This window comes from Eriocheir sinensis, chromosome 14, assembly GCF_024679095.1.
Source record: "Eriocheir sinensis breed Jianghai 21 chromosome 14, ASM2467909v1, whole genome shotgun sequence".
Lineage (NCBI taxonomy): Eukaryota > Metazoa > Arthropoda > Malacostraca > Decapoda > Varunidae > Eriocheir > Eriocheir sinensis.
Genome location: NC_066522.1, coordinates 13,550,253 through 13,573,629, shown reverse-complemented (window position 1 = coordinate 13,573,629; position 23,377 = coordinate 13,550,253). Strand labels below are relative to the sequence as shown.

Below are 23,377 nucleotides of genomic sequence, written 5' to 3'. Positions count from 1 at the left end.
GTTATCTAGATTTCATTTTAACAACCTTCACACTACCTGGTATAATTATCATCAGCACCTCAGACATTGTAAAGTCCCACTGTATTATACCAAGATGTGATTAATTCCTAATAGACTAAAGTGTACATCTGAATCTTGCTACCACCTGCTCTGTCACTTAATTACACTTCTTCTAAAGTCCTGGTGTACAAAAGAATCCGGTTACATAAAATGGTAAGGGCAAGCTGAGTATGAACTTAATGGTAAATCACATGCTGCATGATTAGACTACATGCTGCATGATTAGGAGTAATAAACTATAATGCAGGACAAACATCTGACTATATGAGGATCTGCTGGAATGAAAACCTACAAAATTTGTAGGTGCTACAAGTGTCCCTGACTGACAACTGCACACATCTTTTAACCTGAACTGTGACCGTTGAGCCAATTTTGTGACGATATGTACTTGATCACCCTTCATAAAAATTACAGCATTAGTCTTTTTAGAGTAAATGAGAGGTTACACAAATAGGTTAGCTGGGCAAATCAATGCTTAAAGCTATTAAGTGATGCTGCCACCACCACTAGTGCCACCACACCACCACCACCACAAGCCCAAGTTAGATAATTAGTGCTACAGAAAAGATCAACACCACAAGCTCAAGTTGGAAAAAAATGCAGTCAGTGTATGTGTCCGTGTGTTCATGAGTCTCTGCAGAGTGCACTGTACGAAGCATGCATATGTCAGCCACCAATAATTAGACCTGCGACACAACATATAGGGTTAATCAAGGAAGCTTCAAGCAACTGCAGTGGCTAAAACAATGCCCAGGTTTGTCAAGATGTTAAATAAGTGCACTAAATACAGCTTCACTGCCACTAAGCTCTTATAAAAGCTTATGCAGCAAGTGCACTGAATACAGCACTGTGGCTGCTGAAGCTGTTCAATGAATCTTATTTGACAAACCTTTCCCAGCTCTGTGGCCTCCCTGTTGGTTACCCAAGGCTGCCTCCTGAACCTAACCCCCTGAAACCCTTAAATATGATGACATTCATCTCGATTTATTACATGATGAAAAATACTTATAAACAGAATAACTTTGAAGTTGTTGATAGAAAAAAAACCCTATTTTGAAGAATACTGTCCAAATGTAGAAAAAAATCAATACAGTGAATGATATAATGTGGCCAAATTCAGTTACAATAGTTTAGTGGTTCTAATTAAATGTCCTGATTAAAAGGCATGTACATACAATTTCCAGATTTTATGTATCCTTAATTGAGACAGATTGAGACCAGAGGCCTCTTTTTCACTAAATGTCAAAAACAACAAAAAGGAGTGTAACTCCTGTTACACGAGTTTCAGACTGGGGACCGAGTCCCTTTCAGTTTTCTACCACCAATGCACACATCCTGGTATATTTTAGGGTCTTTCTTAAAAGAGAAAACACTCAGGGGAACTTCAACTACTGTAGTGTGTTCCATCTGTGCTATTTATTTATGCCACTAAGATATAAAACATTATCACCCAACTACATTGCAAATAGCTTTCTCTCCTAGCACGCCATATCACCCGCATACACCCACCTAGAGGCCTCCATCCTCCCACCTCAATCTAGGGTTACCTTTCCACTTGCTGGGTGCACAGCGGGGGGCATGGAGGTCCCAGCAGAGTACCCCCACCCCCGTCACTGGGTCCCGCCGATTCCTTGGCCGCCGAAAGACTGAATGCATGCAGGGTGGGGCAAGAGAGAGCCCAGAAGTGTTAACACCTCAACCCACTATCTTCACTTGCACAGCCAGCACCCACAACACCCTGCTGCTACCACTACTTGTGTAGGAAGGCTTTATGACACTGGACTTTAGAGGTGTTGAGCATACTACCTGGATGTACAGTTCTTAGTTAAGACTCATGTCAGATTAAGAGTTCCATTTAAAGGGTACATATGAACTGCACATCAAGCAGAATGACAAAACTTCTACCTAGTGTTTGACAGTGACAACGTGGTACAAGTTTTAGCAAGTGTACAATGAATTATGTTGAAACATTCCAGATAGTTTCATGATTATTCAATTTCTCATTTATCTGATTTGAGGAAAAATGATACTGATTGATGAAAAAAGTTAGTCCAAGTGTCATCAAGGTGGCACGTCAATCCCAGCTTTTTATTGACATGCTACCACACTACTTGCAAAGCCTTCCAAGACTCTGTAATTAGCGTGCAGAGTGTTGCAGATGGTGGACTGAGTGTGTGTATTTGTCGCTCAGATTAGTGTGTTAGTGAGACAGACCACCGCTGCTGACATGGTCAACAGACTACAGTAATAGCAGTCCATCAGGCAGCCTCCAGTTATTAAGAATTCCTTTACTAGAATAGATTCATTGTTCTTAGGCTTTTCAACTACAAGTGTTGGTGGGGATGCACATATAATTGATGCATGCATTGCATGGCTCTGTGCAAAAACGGGACCTTTTCAGAGGATATTTTTTTCCTTTCCCAGCTTTACTCTTTCTAGAATTAAAAAAGTCTCTAACATGTCTTTAGCTGAAGCCATTTTGGCTCCCAGCCTCTTATGTATTTCTGGGGAGTGTGAAAGGTGATGTAATAAATCTCCCTCAGTCGGTAAGCAAAATGGGGGATTACTGGAGCTAATGTCAGCTGAGACAGAAAGAAATGTATATATGTATACTGAAAACATTCAATTTCTAAATGTTTATGATACTAAATTTAGGGTAAAAAGGTTAGTATCAAAGTATATATTTTGTGTATATTACATGTATATAATTTAGGTTAAGCAAGGTAAGTCCCAGGTAGATCAACACAGGGGTTCCTTTCAACAAGTGATAACAGACTGAGAGGCTGCCCAAAAGAGGCGACAGTGATGGTGAAGGAACACACAAAGCACCTTAATTAATGCGTGCCAGCCACTGGTGCTCTCAAGGCTACAGTTGTGCTCAGTGGATAGCCTTAGCCCAGGGATTTAAGTACTCTCAGAAATGTGACCAAAGCAAAATGTAAAAATCCTTACAGATTTAAGCTTAGAAATATAAGTATGTATACCACTTCACATCCAAGATAAAGCTTCTGCAATAGAAAATACTTAAAATATGCCTGCAATTAAGTTAACAGTAAACTTTCAAATCTTTTGTTTACAAATAAGGATAAAGGCTTGCAGGAATTAATGAATTCAGCAAAAGTGTTAAGAGTAGTACCAATATTATCCAGATAATTTACTTGTGAAAGCAATCAAGTCCTGCATAAAGCTTACATCTGAATTAATGAACTTCCCTTCCACAACAAATGACACTGAAAGAGAAAATAGTCATTGGTCTGAGAGGAACAGCCCACCATTTTCAGTTTTAATTAACTAATATATCAACTTCTGCCTCATCACAAATTGTATACCAGATTATTGCCAGTATATGAGAACAGATTTGGGGAGGATTAAAGACAGCACTTCAAAACTGTACAAAATTCTTAGCAGTATATGTGAACTGAGATTCCTGGATGATTAAGGGCAGCATTTGAAAACTCTGGGGAAAAAAATAAAAAATAAATAAATAATAAATAAATAAATAAATAAATAAATAAAGTAGCTATTTGTGGTGTCTAAAGGAGAGTATTGATCTTGTAAACTGTAGGCTAATATTTAACAGTATACTAACAACCCAAAGAAAAAACATTTCGTTCTGTGACAAAATAAATAATAGGGTAATATAGACATTTCACACACCTATCTATTTTTCATGTTTGTGTTAAATCAAAGAACATTGTCACCAAGTGGTTGCTGCTGATCTGGATAAGAGAGGTACTGATTTACTCCATCTAAGTCGCATGTAATTCTTCAAACATACTAAGAAACTCAGGTAGAACATGTATACATTTTGCTTTTAAAAATGCTTACTCAAAAAGTTACCTTGCCTTGTTAGCTTGAAACATCTGAGAGGAAAGGGTTAGTAGTTCATGAATGAGTACAGAAATGTCATGACAACTATAGGAGAGGTAGATGACTAGTGCAACTGAAAGAGGCAGAGGCCAGGCTGCTCATACACCAGGCCAACCAGGGTTAGTAGGAAGCATGAGTAGAGGGAGGGAAAGATGAAAGAATCAGTCTTATATTCTATATCTTAGTGATACATCTTTCTCAAATAAGCTATTAGGTTGTTGTCTTACTGAGACCGTACTAAGTGTAAATTGCAGTGTCTAACATTACATTATAAAATTTTCTTCAATATATCACTAAGAAGAGTGCAGTCTGTACAGTCAGTCATTCCTCTCTCCCAGCTAGTTAATGGAATATTGACAAAGCCTAGGCATGCTTTTAGCAAGATAAAAACAACATCCTACTACAAGGCTATAGGCCACAGCAGGCAATGCTGTAACTGTACTGGCAAAATGGACACCTCAAAATGATTATTTGATACAACTTACTGCAAAAGAATAATTAATGTCCTTTAAAAATCTGACAATCCATTCCTCCCGTGTATAAATATTACAAAATGACTTATGGATATGAATTTATGTTTTCCAAGAAACTTTTTAAACAGATAGAAACATTTCTGTATTTAATTACAGAGGAATTCAATAACTTTTTTTCTGTTATGGCAGACCAGTGTTTTCAGTTTATTCACAAATGTGTTGCACGACTGTTGTGACCACAAGAGTTCCTGCCCCTACCAATCATGCCTAAGAACCCCTACACCTCACTGCCCTTGATCATTAGGTCACTGCTGCCATGCATAACCCTATGATGCACAAAGGAGGCAGCAAGATTGTACAGCCAGCCACTCACAAGGAAGAACATGCCTTGCTTGCTCTTTTGTTTATGTCCAATGATGCTATCTTTGAACTTCCTCAAAAGGTTTGGGCAAGGTAGAATTATCTCCACATGCCCCTCTACTCTCCCTCCTCTTACAAGAGGAAATTTCCCCACTAGCCTTGCTATTCAAAATTAATTCACCCCTCTGCAAACATATTTAGAAGCCCCTTAAAAATACTTCAGCACCAACATGAACAAGGTGTCCAACCTGTGAATTCTGTAATAACGGAATTTTATCAATAGTGAGAGCAGGAAAACGACATCTGTTCTTCCACGAGGGTACAATATGATAGTCCTCATGCGGCAGAAAATTCTGCACGTCAAAGCAAACGATATGTTCAATGCTATCATGAATGACTAACACAGGAGTGCTATCAGTCAAAAGGGGTGGGGATGGGAAATATATTTGGTACAATGGATTTGTAGTGTAGTACACATGAACAACCTTCCTGTTGGTGAATATCCTACAAAGTTCTAATAGTCCAATTGATAAAAAGGGATAGTCTCCAGTAGTATATTTTAAATGAATTATCATTAAAGTTAATCTAAATTAATACATCAAATGAATTAATATAAACATCTCATTTACTAATAGCTATGCCTGACTACTTCTTACATCTCTAGGTTCATCTATGTGAAGCTTACAGGACTCACTATTACCTGGGTCAGATGGGATTCTTGGGGTGGCTATGAAGGATGCTGTGGGAATTTAAAGAGCCTCACCTGGTCGGTGGGTGCCGTTGGAGGCGGCATCGTCGCCGGCGAAGATGTTGCTGCGCTCGTGGTCCCGCAGGCGACGTCGCGGTGTCAGGCCGCCCTGCTCGGCCCCGAAGATGCGGGTCTGTGTGTTGAGGTGCTTCGGGGTGCCGCCAGAGTGCATGGACATGCTACTGCTTGTGCCGCTGCTCATACACCCATTGGTAGTACTCGACCCGTTCACAGCAGATGGCCCGTTGAGGGCAGGAGAGCGCTCACCGTTGGTGGTGGCGGCGGCGGGGGTGGGGTTACTGACCGTGGTGGAAGCAGCATCCTCTTTGATACAGTCTGGGGTACTCATACCATTGATTTCAGGCTTAGGGAAGGGCTGTTCCGGCTGCTTCTCGGCTGGTGGGGCCTCCTTCGGAGGTTCCATCGGGGGTTCGGGCGAGGCCTGGGGCGGGGGAGACTGCTGTTCCTGCTGCTGAGGCCGGCTCTTCACAGGTTTCGTGCTCTCGTCCTCCTCGAAGACGATGGATGATCCCCCGCCAGGTGGTTTCAGCACCCTGCCGAGGAAAGGACATTTATTAGAAAGGTACCTTTTTCCCTCACTAGTCACAGCAAGTTATCTAACCAGTTACTTTTACTGTTGCCAACTGGGTACGATGATCAAACAGTAACATTTTTGTTAACACACGTCAAGGCTTAAAAGGAGATTCCCTTTCAAGGATACAAAGCTGGTCCTCTCTCTCTCACACACACACACACACACACACACACACACACACACACACACACACACACACAAGCACGCACACACACTACTTGCCTCACCGTGCGGCTGTCTGGAACAACCTCAGCGTTGAGTTTCATTTTTCCGCCGGGGGGATGGTTGACCCTGCAAGACGCAGTCACGCCAGCGGTCAGGTCACGACGCAATAACGTGCACAATTTCTGCGTATATTCCTACTGACCTTATTTTGCCCAAAGGTGATCTGCCACCCACACCCCGTCACCTACTTGCCCCGACGGAGGTAACGCCCCTGGCCCACGCCCGGGCCCGCTACCCACGTGCGACAGCCCACCCACCCCGCTTATTGCTACCATCCCTCTAAGCCGCTCATAGATTTAAGTCAGTCTGACCCAAATGAGTGAAGTAGGATATTCGTTTATCAGTTTTTCAAGGCAATCCTCCTCCCTAAACGGACATGAGGCTGGAACAGGCTGCTTGTTCGCCTTAGAAGGGCCGGAGGCGGCGCAGTGTAGCCAACGCCCGCCACCACCCAACAAAAACAAACATGCCTTGTATCATAATGTACACACGTACGGCTCAACAGAATGTTAATTGCAAACGATAAGGTACAGTCCCTCTCTGGCGAGCCTTGCGAGTCTACAGTACGCAGATCTACACGATGACGAAGACTACAAACATTACTATACTGTTTCAATGTATGTACGTGCTGGAATGCACAGAAACAAAAACACGTGTGCACAGCTGAACTCTCACTCTCGTCTCGACAAACAGTACATTCTCAGCCTGATGTTAAGTACACGTCTAAATATATCGATATCGTTTAACTTTAAGGATAGTAAATGCTTCCTACAGACTTATATAGCTGTACGTTCCTCACAAGACAGTCAGGTACAGTCAATATTAGGTGTACGTGTCTGAACAGTAGGAGGAGCAAGGCGGAAGGGAGGGGTTGGGAGGGCCGCTGCCGCCTCTGTAACGGTGGAGACGTGTTCACAGCGTCAGCAGCAGCAGCAGCAGTCAACCACCTCATGCACTTCCTGACCGCGAGGGAGCTGCCGGCTGCTAGGTGGGTGGTTGGGTTGAAGGAGGGAGGAAACAACGAAGCGAATAATAGGCTGTGTACATGACGTCAGAACAAACCTGCCATAAAACCTATCTCTTCCCTCCACAAATAACGCTGGGATTGTTCAGGCCTCGTTACATATGGTGGAATATGAAAAAACAATGTTGCATTAGACCAACGTAGAAAATACTGCCCGTCCGCTTCAAAACAAATATTTGCAGTCGTGTTTGCACTATGCGTGCTAATGGGTGTTCCCTGCTCGCTGAGCCCTGTGTTTCAACGGCTCGATGCATAGACAGTAACCGGGCAAAAATAAAAGAGAGAGAGAGAGAGAGAGAGAGAGAGAGAGATGCTGCATATTAAACTGGCGTGCGGTAATGTTGGAACTCGTGCAGTGTTACAAACGCCATGTTAACGCTGCGGATCAGTCCTTGCAACCATAAGGTCTTCCCACGCCCACTCCCTCCCATTCAAATATTTGGGAGTGCTGCAGCGACTAAGGGGGAATAATGTTACTCGATCACCTATTTCAAGTTTCATTAGACGTCACGTATCGTACATTTTTTATAAACTATTCAAATCAATGATGTACCATGTGTTGAAAGTAGAACATCGCTGCGGCCCACTAGACCCCCCTCCCTCCCATCACACCACTGACCTAGGCGATAGTTTTTCACGCTACCATATTCGCACATGATTAGGGAATGAAAACATTATATATAATAAAAGATGTGACAAGCATGAAGCTTAACACCCACGCACGCAAGACCTTCCATTCAATTGTATAATTATATTTCTTCAAGCCGTGACTTCATGCTTGAATACACGATGACAAATGTGATTAAAAGAAATCCGTTAGTTCAAGTCTGCTATCCCCCCTTCCATCATCCTCACGTGTACAAGCAGTAATCAAACGCAATGCAAATACCTGACCATGACGACAATGTCTAGTTCAACACAACGAAAACTATTAACAGATTATTTTCCAAACACTTCGGCACGGTGCACGTCAACAGGCGCGGCAGGCAATACAGCGTCACTGCGCGACGAGGGTCAACACTTCCTCACTTAAGTCAGTGCCTTTATCCAACTTGAGTAATAATACAGAGTGAGTATCACACTAAGTTCAAGACAGGTGTGCGGCTGTGCGAAGGTTCCAGAACACGCGAAGGAGCCAAGATGCGTCAACCCGCTCCTCCACTCGAGCGACCTCAAACTGCCACGGATCCTCCCCCTGCGGTGCGCCGAGAGGCCCGCCCGCCGATCTGGCAACACCCTCTGGATCACTCAACGGCACTGGCTATTACACCAACAAACTGTGAGCACCAGTGCCCTCACACCACACCCGCCACACCTAAGCAGCCTCACTTCTTGACTCACTCGTTGAAATCTGCGACACCTAATTAAGCTATATGCATGATAATACTAATCGGGAGTTTACATTTCGGTGACAACAGAAGTGTCGCTCGCTGTGAAGGCCGCGCTGCCCACAATGCCTGGCCACTCACAACCTCGCTACAATCACTTCGGTCCAATTTCTGACTTTTCAAACAAGTATAGACAAAGTCTGGATGGCGAGTCACATCATGCATATATGTGATGACCTCGGGGCACGGGTTGGAGTGTCACTGGGAGTGGGTGGGCGTGGCGGGGAGGGGGCAGGCACGGTGGTGAGTCAGCCACCCGGGATGTTCCTCGCTGCCAAGCCTAAACCTAAACCGTTCGTTCGTTCTGGTAAACTCGGCACTCTGGCATTCCTTTCCCTTACTCCTGTCATCACCCACCGCCGCCTCTTGCCTTCAAACACTTCCTTCCCGCCTCTACCCTTGCCCTTGCCCGTCGTAAAGGCCTAGAGGAGAGTTTACGTGACAGGAGGCTGATGTGGGGGCGATGAATCTTGGGCTTAAAAGGAAAGAGGCAGTGCAAGTAAAGGCAAAGGCTGGACTGTGCCGGAGCGAAGGAACGAAAACTGAACTGCGACGACAGAATCTCAAGTATGTCACCTGCTGGAGACCCCCATTAACCTCTCTCTCTCTCTCTCTCTCTCTCTCTCTCTCTCTCTCTCTTGCAGTTGATACTTGGAAAGAATAATATTTATGAAAGCAAAGGAATGAGATGAGAGAGAGAGAGAGAGAGAGAGAGAGAGAGAGAGAGAGCAGATAGATGGTATACTGCTCAACATTCTTCACCTCCCCCCATCCCCCGAGTACAGTGACCTACCCAGAAAGCAATTTTCATGATTTTAAAAGATGAGAGAGAGAGAGAGAGAGAGAGAGAGAGAGAGAGAGAGAGAGAGAGAGAGAGAAAATAACAATCACAATCTAACACACACGCACACACACACACTGACAAAGGCGAATGCATACACAACACACGCACACACAGACCACCTCCAACAAAGACGACGTGAGAGCACACACACACACACACACACACACACACACACACACACACACACAGACGAAGCCACACATGTGCATACGCCTGGCCCTTCCTGGAGACAGAACAAAAACAACAATAACATCAACAAAAAAGAACAACCTTTTTCCTTGAATTCACGTTCCACTACCTTAACTTCCACCTTTAATTTAATCCACTTGAACAACTTCTATTTACCTTTTCACTCTCCGCTCCACTCACCGTATCTCCACCTATCATCCACTCCCTTCTCCACGCTTTCATATTCTCTCTCTCTCTCTCTCTCTCTCTCTCTCTCTCTCTCTCTCTCTCTCTCTCTCTCTCTCTCTCTCTCTGTTTTGCTCTCTTCCTCCATTAATCTCTCTCTCTCTCTCTCTCTCTCTCTCTCTCTCTCTCTCTCTCTCTCTCTCTCTCTCTCTCTCTCTCTCTCTCTCTCTAACCATAAACCCGCCTTTTAAGTAGCCATGGAGAAAATGCGTTGCCGGTAAATGTGGAAACTTGATAAACTTTTAAAGAGGGCGAAGGAAGGAAGGAGTAAGAGAAGAAAGAAAACGGCAGGGAAGGAAGGAAGGAAGAGGAAGAGAGGATTGGAAGGCGTGGCACTGAAAAGGAATAGAAAGGGAATAGAAGAAAAGAAGGTAAAATAAGCGAAAGATGAAAAGGAAAACATGAAAGATGAAGAAAGAGAAGAACAGGAGAGGGGAAGAGGAAAAAGGGATTGTAAAAGGGGAATGGAGGTAAGTGAAATATGAGAAGGAATGGAAAAAGGAAAGAAAAGGTGATAAACTATAAAAGACGAAGGAAGGAAGGAAGGAAGGAAGGAAGGAAGGAGAGAGGGATAGAGAAGGTGATATGGATAAGGAGGGAGGAGGAGAAGGGAGAAAGGATTGGGAAAGGATAAGGAAACAGAAGCAAAGGAAGAAAACGACAGGAAAGGAAAGGAGAGATATATAGAGAAAAGGTGGAAAGGGGAGGGAGGGAGGGAGGGAGGGTAGAAGGCAGAAGGTCGGCGACGGAGAAAGGATTGGTAAGAGATAAGGAAATAGAAGGAAAGGAAGGGAGGAGGGTGAGAAGGAAGAGAACGACAGGGAAAGAGGAAAGGTGGAAATGGGAGAAGGGAGACGAGGCACGGAGAAAGGATTGGGAAGGGGATAGAAGGAAAAATGGTAAAATAAGCGAAAGATGAAAAGGGAGAGATATGAAAAATGAAGAAATAGAATAAAACGAAACGAGAGGAGAATAGGAATATAAGAGGGGAATGAAGGTATATGTGAAATTTGAAGAGGAAAAGGAACAAAATAAAGTAAAAGAACAGGAATTTGGAGAGATAGGAGAGGTAGTAACTGTAGTAAAAATAGCGAAATATGAAAATGAAAAAGAAAAGAAACAAGAAAAAAAAAAAAAAGGATTAGAGATTGTGACTCGTGTTGAAAGAAGCGACAGAAGGAAAGAAAGAAAAAAATGAGAGTGAAGAGAGGAATAGAGGTGAGATAATGATGATTAAGATTCAGGATTAGAACGAAAGGGGACAAAGAGGGAGAAGGAAGGAGAGTCGGAAGGGGAAATCATGAGTTAAAAGGACGGAGAGAGAGAGAGAGAGAGAGAGAGAGAGAGAGAAAGGGCGTCAGAAAGTCTTGCTACATTATCTATGGCATCTCGGACCTACGTAGCCAACCCTCCTTCCTATTATTCTTCCCTTCTTCTTCCTCCTTCGACTCACATTGCATCTCATCCTCCTCCTCCTCCTCCTCTTCTTCTTCTTCCTCGTATTCACCTTCTCTTCCCTATTGTTTCTGAATCACTACTACTACTACTACTACTACTACTACTACTACTACTTCTACTACTACTACTACTACTACTACTTTTTCACCTCGTTTTCATCTTCTTTTACTTTCCTATTGCTCCTAAATATCATCTTTACGGTATATTTGCTGATACTATTTCCTTTTCCTCCACTTCCTCTTTCTCCGCCTTCTCTTACTTTGCTTTTGCTTCTAAATTATCGTTATTTATACTGTGACTTCTTCTCCCTCCTGCATTTCCTCTTTTGCCGCAACAGTCCTATTCTCCTCCTCCTCCTCCTCCTCCTCTTTCAGCTTCGTTTTCCTGGTATTCGTCTTCCCTTCCCCTCTTACAGCTTCTAAATAACCACTCCTAACCTTTCCCAGTTCTTCTCCTCCTCCTCCTCCTCCTTTTCTATTTCCTCTTGTCGCAATTGTCCTCCTCCTCCTCCTTTTCCTCGTTTTCGTCTTCCCTTCCCCTCTTACAGCTTCTAAATAACCACTCCTAACCTTTCCCAGTCCTCCTCCTCCTTTTCTGTTTCCTCTTGTCGCAACTGTCCTCTTCCTCCTCCTCCTCCTCCTTCTTCTTCTTTTCCTCGTAATCTTCTTTTTCCTTCTTATAGCTTCTAAATAACCACTTCTAACCTTTCCCAGTTCTCCTCTTCCTCCTTTTCTATTTCCTCTTTTGCCGCAACTGTCCTTCTCCTCCTTTTTCTCGTAATCTTCTTTTTCCTTCTCATAGCTTCTAAATAACCACTTCTAACCTTTTCCTGTTCTCCTCCTCCTCTTCTATTTCCTCTTTTGCCGCAACTGTCCTCTTCCTCCTTCTTTTCCTCGTATTCGTCATCTTTTCCCTTCTTACAGCTTCTAAATAACCACTTCTAACCTTTTCCTGTTCCCCCTCTTCTTCCTCCTCCTCCTCCTCGTCTTCCCTTTCCTTCTTACGGCTCCTACATTATTACCATTGACCTTTCCCTTTTCCTCTTCCTCTGCAGCTGCTTTCCTCTTTCTTTTTCTTTTTCCTCGTATCCAATTCCGTCTTCTCTTCCTTTCCTATCGCGCTTAGATGATCTCTGTTAACCTTAATCTTCTTCTCTCTCCACAAATGTCCTTATTCTTCCTCCTCCTCCTTCTCTTCTTCATCGTCTTCACTTCTCTTTATACTGTTGCTACATGATCATGACTAAACTTTCCCTTTTTTTCTTATGCAGCAACTGTCCCCCTTCTCTTCCTCCTTCTCCTTCTTCTTTTCCTTTCCCTCTTAAGGCACAACTATCCTCCTCCTCCTCCCTCTCCTTCTCCCTTTTCTCTTCCCTGTAAAGTGCATCTACATAATCAAGACTCTTTCCCTCTTTCGCTGCAACTGCCCACCTCCTCTTCTTCCTCCTCCTCCTCTCCTTCTTGCTCGTATCCTCCTCCCTTCCTGCTGGTCCTACGTGAACCTTTCCCTTTTACTCTTTTGCCGCAGCCGTCCTCCTCTTCCTCCTCTTTATCCTGATCGCCCTCCTCCTCCTCCTCCTCGATCTCACCGCCATCCTGTGTCTCCCACTCATTTTCCTTCTAGTTGCACAGCCTAACAATTTCCTAGAGCAACATCCTACACTCTCTCTCTCTCTCTCTCTCTCTCTCTCTCTCTCGTACAACACCAAGTTCAGGATTTGTGTGCACCTTACGAAGAAGCTCCTACACACACACACACACACACACACACACACACACACACACACACACACACACACACACAACCATTTAAGTGTCTCGTCACTCACAAATACTTACACAAACGACCTTCCGCTATGTGTGTGTGTGTGTGTGTGTGTGTGTGTGTGTGTGTGTGTGTGTTGAAGGTATACACGCATGTACACACTATTTGCATTCGTGTGCGTTTAGTAATGATGCTACCCAGCGAACCTCTCCTCTCTCTCTCTCTCTCTCTCTCTCTCTCTCTCTCTCTCTTCGGAGGCTGCGTCTCTCCTATTGATCAACGCCCACAGCTCTTTCCCCTCCCACTACTCCACCTCTCCTCCTCCTCCACCACCCCTCCACCTCCTACTCCACGTATGAGTCATCCTCGGAACAACCCCCACCCCTCCCTTTTCCCTCCCTCCCTCCCCCTAGTTCCCTCCCTACCATTCGTAACTCCACCTGCCCCCTCCACTCCTCAACTGCTGGGATGTCCTCCACCTTCCCCCCTGCAATCTTGTCCTTTCTTCCCCCCCCCCCCCCCCCTCAAAGTTCCCTCCTTTCATTCGTAGCCTCCTCTCCATCCCTACCTCCCTTCCTCCTCCTCCAATGCACTGCTATTTCTTCACCCTTCCATCATTCTGTCTTCCCCTCTTCCCCCTTTTCATTGCCCTCCTTCCTACCTTTTCTTCTTCTTCCACTTTTAATCTTTCTTCACGGCATGTTTCCATCTCTCCTTCCTCCCTCCACCTTCACCACTACATCATATCCCTCTTTAATTTTTGTCCTATTTATTCTCCTTCACTCTTTCTTTCTCATTTATTTCCATCTCTCTTTTCCATTTCTAGTTTTTTTTGTCTCCTCCTTCATTATCCACTTCTCCATTTTGTCCTATTTATCCTCCTCCACTTCTTTCTCCTTTATTTCCATCTCTCATCCACCTTTCTGTTCTTTGTTTCTTACCTCATTCATTTAATTTTGTTCGATTTATCCACCTACGCCTCCACCTCCTTCTCTTTCTTTCTCCTTTACTTCAGTCTCTCTTCCACCTTCCTTTCCACTATTTCCACGTCTCTATACCTTCATTCATTCATTATATCTTCTACCTCATTCACCTCTTCATTTTGTTCTATTTCTCCACCTCCACCTCGTTCTTCTAGCTCCATCTCGATCTTCCACCTTTCCATCCACCGTATCATTTTTGTCTGTCTTCCCGCTCTTCCATTCTGCCTCTTATCTCATCTATTCCTTTATTCTCTTCTACTTATTTTGCCTCTTCCTCTTCCTCCTTTATCTCCGTCTCTCTTCCACCCTTCGTATCACTGTCTCAATGTCCCTATCCTTTGTCTGAACCACACGACTCTTCCATCTTGTCTCACGTCACCCACCTATCATGTTATCATCCTTTCGTTATCTTCGTCTCCTTTTCCCACTTTCTACTGTATCCACCTCTATCATATTTTTTGTGCCTCACCCTTTTATTCGGTCTCTCATCCATTCCCCCATTTTGTCCCATTGATCAATCTCCACCTCTTCTTAATCTCCATCCATCTTCGACTTTTCTCTCCACTGTTTTCATCTTTCTATTCTTTGTCTACTCCATCCTTCCATTCTGTCTTTATCTCATCCATTTCTTGATTCTGTCCCATTGATCAATCTCCACCTCTTCCTTTTCTATCTCCATCCATCTTCGACTTTTCTCTCCACTGTTTTCATCTCTCTATCCTTTGTCTTCTCCATCTCTTCATTATCTTTTATCTCATCCATTCCTTCATTCTGTCGCATATAATCTACCTCCTCCTCTTCCTTTTCTATCTCCATCCATCTTCGACTTTTCTCTCCACTGTTTTCATCTCTCTATTCTTTGTCTTCTCCACCTCTCCATTGTCTTTTATCTCATCTATTTCTTGATTCTGTCCCATTGATCAATCTCCACCTCTTCCTTTTCTATCTCCATCCATCTTCGACTTTTCTATCCACTGTTTTCATCTCTCTATCCTTTGTCTTCCATCTCTTCATTATCTTTTATCTCATCCATTCCTTCATTCTGTCGCATATAATCTACCTCCTCCTCTTCCTTTTCTATCTCCATCCATCTTTTACTTTTCTATCCACTGTTTTCATCTTTCTGTTCTTTGTCTACTCAACTCTTTCATTCTGTCATCTCATCCATTCCTTCATTCTGTCGCATATAAAATCTACCTCCGTCTCCTCCTTCTCTATTTCCATCTCTCTCCCATCTTCCTTTTCACTGTTTCCATCTCTCTATTCTTTATCTTCTCCACCCTTCCATTCTGTCTTTATCTCATCCATTCCTTCATTCTGTCGCATATAATCTACCTCCTCCTTCTCCTCCTCTATTTCCATCTCTCCCTCATCTTCCTTTTCACTATTTCCACCTCTCTATTCTTTGTCTTCTTCATCCTTCCATTCTGTCTTTATCTCATCCATTCCTTCATTCTGTCGCATATAATCTACCTCCTCCTTCTCCTTCTCTATTTCCATCTCTCTCCCATCTTCCTTTTCACTGTTTTCATCTCTCTATTCTTTGTCCTCTCCATCCCTCCAGTGTCTTATTTCATCCATTCCATCCTTTTCTTCCATCGATCTACCTCTATTTCCTCCTCCTCTATCTCTACCTCTCCCACTCTCCTTTCCATTGTTTCCCTCTATCTTCTGTCTAACCCTCCCTTCCATTCCGTCTTATCCATTCCTTCACTGTCATTTATTTACCTCCATCTACTTTTCCCCTACAATATCTACCTCTCATCCACATAGCTTTTCCTCGCTGTCCGCAAACTTTCCCTTCTGCTTTGTCCCACTTCATAATACCCCCCTTTCCCCTTTAAAGTTCCACCACCACCACCACCACAACCACCACCGGCTCAAGCTCTTCCTCTTCCCCGTCCTCCGCCATCCCAAAACTCACGCTGAACACCACTAAATTCCTTCCAATCTGATACCTCGTGATGACCAACCCTCCTTTGTTTCCTTCATTATCTTTCCCCTTTTTACTCCGTTCTGTCGTTTCCTTCCTTTTTATTTTTCTATATCCTGTTTTGTCTTCTATATTATCTCTTTTTTTATCTTTAACCCTCCTTCATATCGTTCTTATATTCTTATTTCGTATTCTTCCTTTTATCCTGTTTTGTCTTGTATATTATCTCCTCCTCTAACTCTCCTTCATATCGTTTTTTTATCCTTATTTCGTATTCTCCCTTTTATCCTGTTTTGTCTTGTATATTATCTCCTCCTCTAACTCTCCTTCATATCGTTATTTTATCCTTGTTCCGTATTCTCCCTTTTATCCTGTTTTGTCTTCTATATTATCTCCTCCTCTAACTCTCCTTCATATCGTTCTTTTATCCTTATTCCGTATTCTCCCTTTTATCCTGCTTTGTCTTCTATATTATTTCTTCCTCTAACTCTCCTTCATATCGTTCTTTTATCCTTATTCCGTATTCTCCCTTTTATCCTGCTTTGTCTTCTATATTATTTCTTCCTCTAACTCTCCTTCATATCGTTCTTTTATCCTTATTCCGTATTCTTCCTTTTATCCTGTTTTGTCTTGTATATTATTTCTTCCTCTAACTCTCCTTCATATCGTTCTTTTATCCTTATTTCGTATTCTCCCTTTTATCCTGCTTTGTCTAAATTATTTCTTCCTCTAACTCTCCTTCATATCGTTCTTTTATCCTTATTCCGTATTCTCCCTTTCATCCTGCTTTGTCTTCTATATTATTTCTTCCTCTAACTCTCCTTCATATCGTTCTTTTATCCTTATTTCATATTCTCCCTTTTATCCGTTTCCTCTTCATCCCCGCACCATGTAGTAGAACCGAATGCTTTAAAAGAAGATCAATGTAGAACCCTAACACTGATTATAATTATCTGTTCCACCACCATCACCACCGCTACCCTGATCTTTACTACACTACAGAACATCCCCCTTAAGCTTTTTTTTTCTTCTTGTAGTTACAGTAAAGGAAGCAGCTCAAGGGGAAAACAAATTAAAAGTGAACAAAACCTCCGCTACCCTTCCCCATTTTCCCCATCCTATTTTCTATTTTGCTTTCCACGATCGCTTCACTTAACCTTCACCGTAATTACCACCACCACTTTGATCCTAAACTCCACTACACTGGTTCCCCTTTACAAATTTACATTCTCAATATCACCAAAATCGGCAGCGCCTCCTTCACCCCTTCCTTCTCATTTATTTTCATCTCTTTTCCACCTCTCTGTTCTTTGTTTCCCACCTCATTCACTTCCCCATTTTGTCCTGTTTATCCTCCTCTACCTCTTCCTCCTTTATTTCCATCTATCTATCATCTTTCCTTCTACAGTTTCCTACCTCATCCACCACCAACAGCCTACTAATTTCACCACATTTCATACCTCTAACAAGCCTATACCACCACAACCACCACCACCACCAACAACAACATTCCTCTTACCTCCCTACAACCACCACCACCACCAACAACAACAACACCATCCATTTCCCCCCACATGCCAAACCTCTTACATCCCTACCACCACCAAGACCACCACCACCACCATCCTTATCCCAATACATGTCAAAGCTCTTACCTTCCTACCACCACCAACCCCACCCCAACCACCATCATCCTTATCCTAATATGTACATGTCATAGCTCTTATACAAAGCTATCACCATCACCACCACCCTTATCCCAATACACCCCATAGCTCTTACAAACCTATCACCATCACCACCACCACCAAAACACCAAAATCCCCCAATAATCCTATTTTCCCTCACCCCTCCTCTCCCCTTGCTCTATCCAACATATCACCTCCACCACCACCACCATCTCCTCCCACGACCACTACAACCACTGTATACTAGCACCATCAACAAGATATACGCAACCCATGCACGCGCCCAGACACACAACACCACGTCATCACTGCCACCATAACCATCATCACCACCACCACCACCACCGCTACCTAGGCACCCATATTGGCACTTTACAGTTTTTTTGCTCTTTTTTACGCTGGCAGGCCTTTTCTTTTTGGCAGGAGCATGTAGCGTTTATTTTTTCTTAGATTTATACCATTTTTGTCCCTTTTTTTTAGCTTTTATCCGGTCCAATGATGGTAGAAAAAGGTGATTCATAAAAGATCAAATTATCATGTCTGCCCACTACATTCATTCACACCTGCGCATCCACCCCTCTCCTTCCTCCACCTTCACCTCCACCACCCCTTCCCTCCCACACATCGTCACCATCATTACCACCTGTTCCCCAAAGCACCAGGTGAGCAAAACTTATGAAGCAGTAACTATAAAAAGGTGTGTGTGTGTGTGTGTGTGTGTGTGTGTGTGTGTGTGTGTGTGTGTGTGTGTGTGTGTGTGTGTGTGTGTGACATACGTACGTGGCAATGTCAAAGCACATGTGTGTGTGTGTGGGTGGGTGGGTGGGTGGGTGACGTAATCGTACACACACACACACACACACACGACAAAGTACTTACATTACACATATAACGTACATACATAGGTGTAGGTTTTCGTGTATGTGCACGTGTGTGTATGTATGCATGTATGTGTGTATGTGCGCAGATACTTTAAAGGGGGGAGGGCTACCTGATACCGGATATTGGAAGAAGGGGAGGCAAGGAGGAGGAGGAGGAATGAAGGAACGAGATAGGGGTGCAAAGAAGAAGAGGAGGAGGAGGAGGAGAGGAAGGAAGAGACGAACAAGAGAAGGGGAGGAAAGAGGAGATGACGACGAATTGGAAGAAAGGAGAAAAAATGACGTAAAATGAGACGAAGAACGAGGAGAGGAAATGGGGGAACTGAAGGCGGAGAAAATGCAAGAGGAGGAGGAGGAGAAGGACGGAAGGAGGGATGAAAACGGGAGGGAAACACCGCAGAGACGACCGTGGGGGAGGAAGTGGGGGATTAAAGGGGAGGAAGGAGAAAGAGAGAGGAAGGGGGTAGAGGAAGTGTGGTGATAGAAAGGAAATGGGTAAAAGGGAAAACCCATACAAAATGAGGATAAAATAGCGAAATGAATGAGAGATAAAGTTAGAGATATTACAGAAGAGAAAAGAAGCAATAGGCTGAAGAAAAATAGGAAGAATATTAAAGAGAAAGGAGGAATGAAAGGGAAGAGAGATATGGAGACAGATGGAAAGGCAAAACAAAGGAAGGGAGAGAAAAGGAGAAGAGACGGATAAAGGTAGACGAGATAAAAAACAAAACAGGAAATAGGAAGCTGAAAATGAGGAAGAAAATAGAGGAATGAAGGGGAAATAGAGATAACGAAAGATGGAAAGGCAAAACAAAGGAAGGGAGAGAAAGGGAGAAGAGACGGATAAAGGTGGACAAGAGAAAAAACAAAACAGGAAATAGAAAGGTGAAAATGAGGAAGAAAATAGAAAAAAAGAGGAATGAAAGGGAGATAAGAGATAACGATAGATGAAATGGCAAAACAAAGGAAGGGAGAGAAAGGGGATGAGACGGATAAAGGTAGACAGAAGGAGAAAAAAGAACAGGAAAGTGAAAATGAAGAATATAAAAGAATATAGGGAAAAAAAAAAGAAAGATAAGGAGAGAGGCGATAAAGGACAAAACAAAGGAAGAGAGAGATGAAAGTGGAGCAGACGGAGAGACAACAAGAAGGGTCACACTGGGGTGGGGAGGAGGAAGAAGAGGAGGAAGAGGAGGGGATGAAAGGCGGGTTGGAGGGAAAGGGGGAAAGGAAAGGAGAAGGAAGAGGAGAGGAGGGGAAAACAAGACAATGCTAATCAACACTTGTGGGTCTTGGGGAGCCATGCAACACCAGGAGGAGGAGGAGGAGGAGGAAGAGGAAGAGGAGGAGGAGGAGGAGATGGAGGGGCAGTAGAGCAGGAAAGAACCGGAAAGGGGCGGAGGGAGGGAAGGTAAGAAGGGAGGGAGTGGATCAAGGAGCTGGATTGAGGTAATGGCGAGGAGGAGGAGGAGGAGGAGGAGTGTGTAAGGGAGGAAGGAAGAAGTGAGGGAACTGTAGAAGCAACAACAAAAATAAAAGTAAGAAGGAAAATAAGAAAAGATTTGCTGTATTGTCTAAAAAAGAAATAAATAAGTCACAGTTACATAAGGAAATCAAACACACACACACACACACACGGAATCAAAACAACATGCTTTTCTCTATCTCTTCTGATCCTCTTTCTCCCTCTCCTGCTCCCCTCTTCCCTTGATCCTCTCTTACCCTCCCCCCCCTCCCCAGCCCCCCATGACCCCCTCGACCCCCTCAGTGCGCCACGGAAACAGCTGATCGTGAGGTGTGGCGCTGGGGGTGGATAAACACACACACACACACACACACACACACACACACACACACACAAAGTAAAGCACACCACCAGATACATTCCCCGCGTATACGAATCCTGTGTGTGTGTGTGTGTGTGTGTGTGTGTGTGTGTGTGTGTGAATTCAGTACCACCAACACAAGCCCCGTAATTAAACCTGCCATGGCGGAGGCAGTGGTGGTGACAATACGAGTGGAGGAGGAGGAGGAGGAAGAGGAAGAGGAGGTGGAGGAGAGGAGGTAGTGTTGTGAGAAGCGCTTGGAGGACGAGGTGGAGGAGAATACTTGTGGTGGTACGAGTAGAAGAGGAGGATGAAGAGGACTAGGAAGAGGAGGAAGAAGAGGAAGATGAGGAAGAGGAGGAGAAGGAAGAGGAGGAGGAGGAGGAAGATAACATTCACACTCACGTCTCTCTTCACGGTGGCTGCTCGGAGAGAGAGAGAGAGAGAGAGAGAGAGAGAGAGAGAGAGAGAGAGAGAGAGAGAGAGAGAGAGAGAGAGAGAGAGAGAGAGAGAGAGAGAGAACATCGATTCCATACTCTTTGAAATACGATAATGGATTCTAGTGTTTATTTACTTTTTGCCGTTTGTTGTTGTTGTTGTTTTCCTCCCTGTTGTTTATGCTTTTGTTTTTCTTCATCTAACGAAACTATTATTAGGCTATTTTTTTGCCGTCTATTTCTGACCAACTCCCTCTTCTGTATTATCTTGAGAGCGCCATCACTTTTTTTTATTCTACTTATCATCCATATGCTATTTTTAATGTTAACTTGTGCGGCTGTTACTTAACGATAACTCTTACTCTGACTCACCATCTTTCGTGTTGGCTAAATATATCTTCATTCATCATTAATTTTCTCTAACTTTTTTCTTTCTTTCACGTGCCTGGAAGTCTTTTTTTTATTTAAGTGTTCCTCTTTCGGCCAATAAAGCGATAAATCTTACTTCGTTTTACCTTCCGTATTGGCCATATTTAACTTTCCGTCGTTTTCTCTCTCCGGTTATTCTTTATCATATTCTTTCTGTTACTCGTGCGCCTTTTAACGATAACTTTTCCTTCGTTTCACCTTTTGTATACCGCCTATATTCCTTTTGTATACCGCCAATAGCTAACTCTAATCTATGTCTTCCGTTACTGTTATTACGCGCATCTCCAATAACATTCTTTTTTTTTATATCAGAGGAAACAGACAAGGGCAAACATAAGGAACGAAAAAAGAAAAAAGAAAAAAAAGAAAAAGAAAAACAAGGAACAAGGAAAAATAGAAAGCCTGCAAAAGGAAAACTCCCCGAAGAAAAAGAAAAACTCCGCCAAAGGAAAATCTGCGGTAGAGAATTACAAAAGAGAAAATGAAAAGTTGGAGAAAAAGTGGATTCAAACCTCTTGAAAGAACTTGTGTGTGGCTTTTCCGGACTCCATCAACTCAACCTTTTCTTAGGTCGTATATAAACGTTTTTCTCCGTGTGCAATTAATCTTCTATCTATTTCGAAACCTTAAAATTCCTAGACGCTTCACAAATCCAATTAGCCGAACAAGATGAAAAGGGACGCTAGTTACGGCCACGAGTTAATGAGGCGATAACGGGTTAATGAGAGAGAGAGAGAGAGAGAGAGAGAGAGAGAGAGAGAGAGAGAGAGAGAGAGAGAGAGAGAGAGAGAGAGAGAGAGTGCTGAGGGTTAACTTATATTGACTCACGTAGCAACTGTAATGTCGAAACAGGTGTGTGTGTGTGTGTGTGTGTGTGTGTGTGTGTGTGTGTGTATAAGACGACGGAGTTCCCTTACACTCTACATACTCACCCAACGTAACCTAACCCAACTCCTTGTTACCTAACTTAGCAGCTCAACCTTGCATAGCTTAATCCAGCACCTAGAATCTCTTTTAAAGGTATTCAGCGTCATCACCAACCAGTGTCGGTTAGCAGAACCTTCCAGAGCTGCCCTACATACCCTCATCCAGTGTTAAAAGCCTATAGTAAGTCTTTTTAAAGGTATTCAAAGTCATAGCCAACCAGTATCAATAACGAGAACCTTACATAACTCAACCTTGATTACCTAAAGGCTGCAAAAGTTCATATCCAAATCATGTCTTTTCAAGTATTCTCAGTGTAATTACCACCTAGTCAGTCAGTCAGTCAGTCAAAACTTCTTCAATATCACCTTACTTTTGCATTACCTAATCCAACATTACCCAAGAATACATGTCTTTCCATAGGTGTTCTAAGCGTCATTACCAACCATTCAGTCACCCTTCTTCAATACCAACCTACTCTTGCATAATCAAATCCAACGTTCATACACTAGAATACATGTCTTTTTATAGGTATTCTAAGCGTCATTACCAACCATTGTCACCCTTCTTCAATATCAACCTACTCTTGCATAATCAAATCCAACGTTCATACACTAGAATACATGTCTTTTTATAGGTATTCTAAGCGTCATTACCAACCATTCAGTCACCCAAAACTTCTTCAATAGCAGCTTACTTTCGCATAACAAAATCCAGTGTTAACAGCCTAGTCTACGCCTATTCAAAGGTATATTCAGCGTCATTACCAACCAGTGTCAGTCAGCCGAGCGTAGCCTAGCTGTGCCTAATATAGCATACAGAAACGTAACCATGCATACACCAGCTCTTCCAGTTCCTTGACAACCCCAGCTCCTCTTCAGTCACGTGAATACACAGTGCTCTATGGAGACGAAGAAATGACACAAGGTAGCTCATAGGATTCGGTTATTTCCCATTACTCTCCTTGTCCATTAATCTATCTGGCCATTCAAAGCTTTTTAAACGTTTTTGCATCAACTATGTATGTTTTATGTGTGACCTTCATCCGCTACC

At 43.3% G+C, this 23,377-nt stretch overlaps 1 protein-coding gene across 6 annotated transcripts in view; it reads right to left on the bottom strand.

Moving 5' to 3' along the window:
- The window catches only part of LOC126998506 (uncharacterized), a 67,579-nt gene that overhangs the window by 2,054 nt on the left and 42,148 nt on the right, over window positions 1-23,377 (bottom strand). For 2 of the 6 annotated variants that reach the window (XM_050860255.1, XM_050860254.1), the window contains exons 2-3: window positions 5,527-6,065; window positions 1,608-1,706 (exon numbers count right to left, since the gene is read on the bottom strand). In XM_050860255.1, the coding sequence (XP_050716212.1) occupies window positions 1,608-1,706; window positions 5,527-6,065 (638 nt within the window). Of the gene's footprint in view, window positions 1-1,607; window positions 1,707-5,526; window positions 6,066-6,328; window positions 6,398-8,244; window positions 8,544-8,757; window positions 8,775-23,377 lie in introns of those variants that run through there. The other 4 variants (XM_050860252.1, XM_050860251.1, XM_050860256.1 and 1 more) reach the window with 4 other exon arrangements.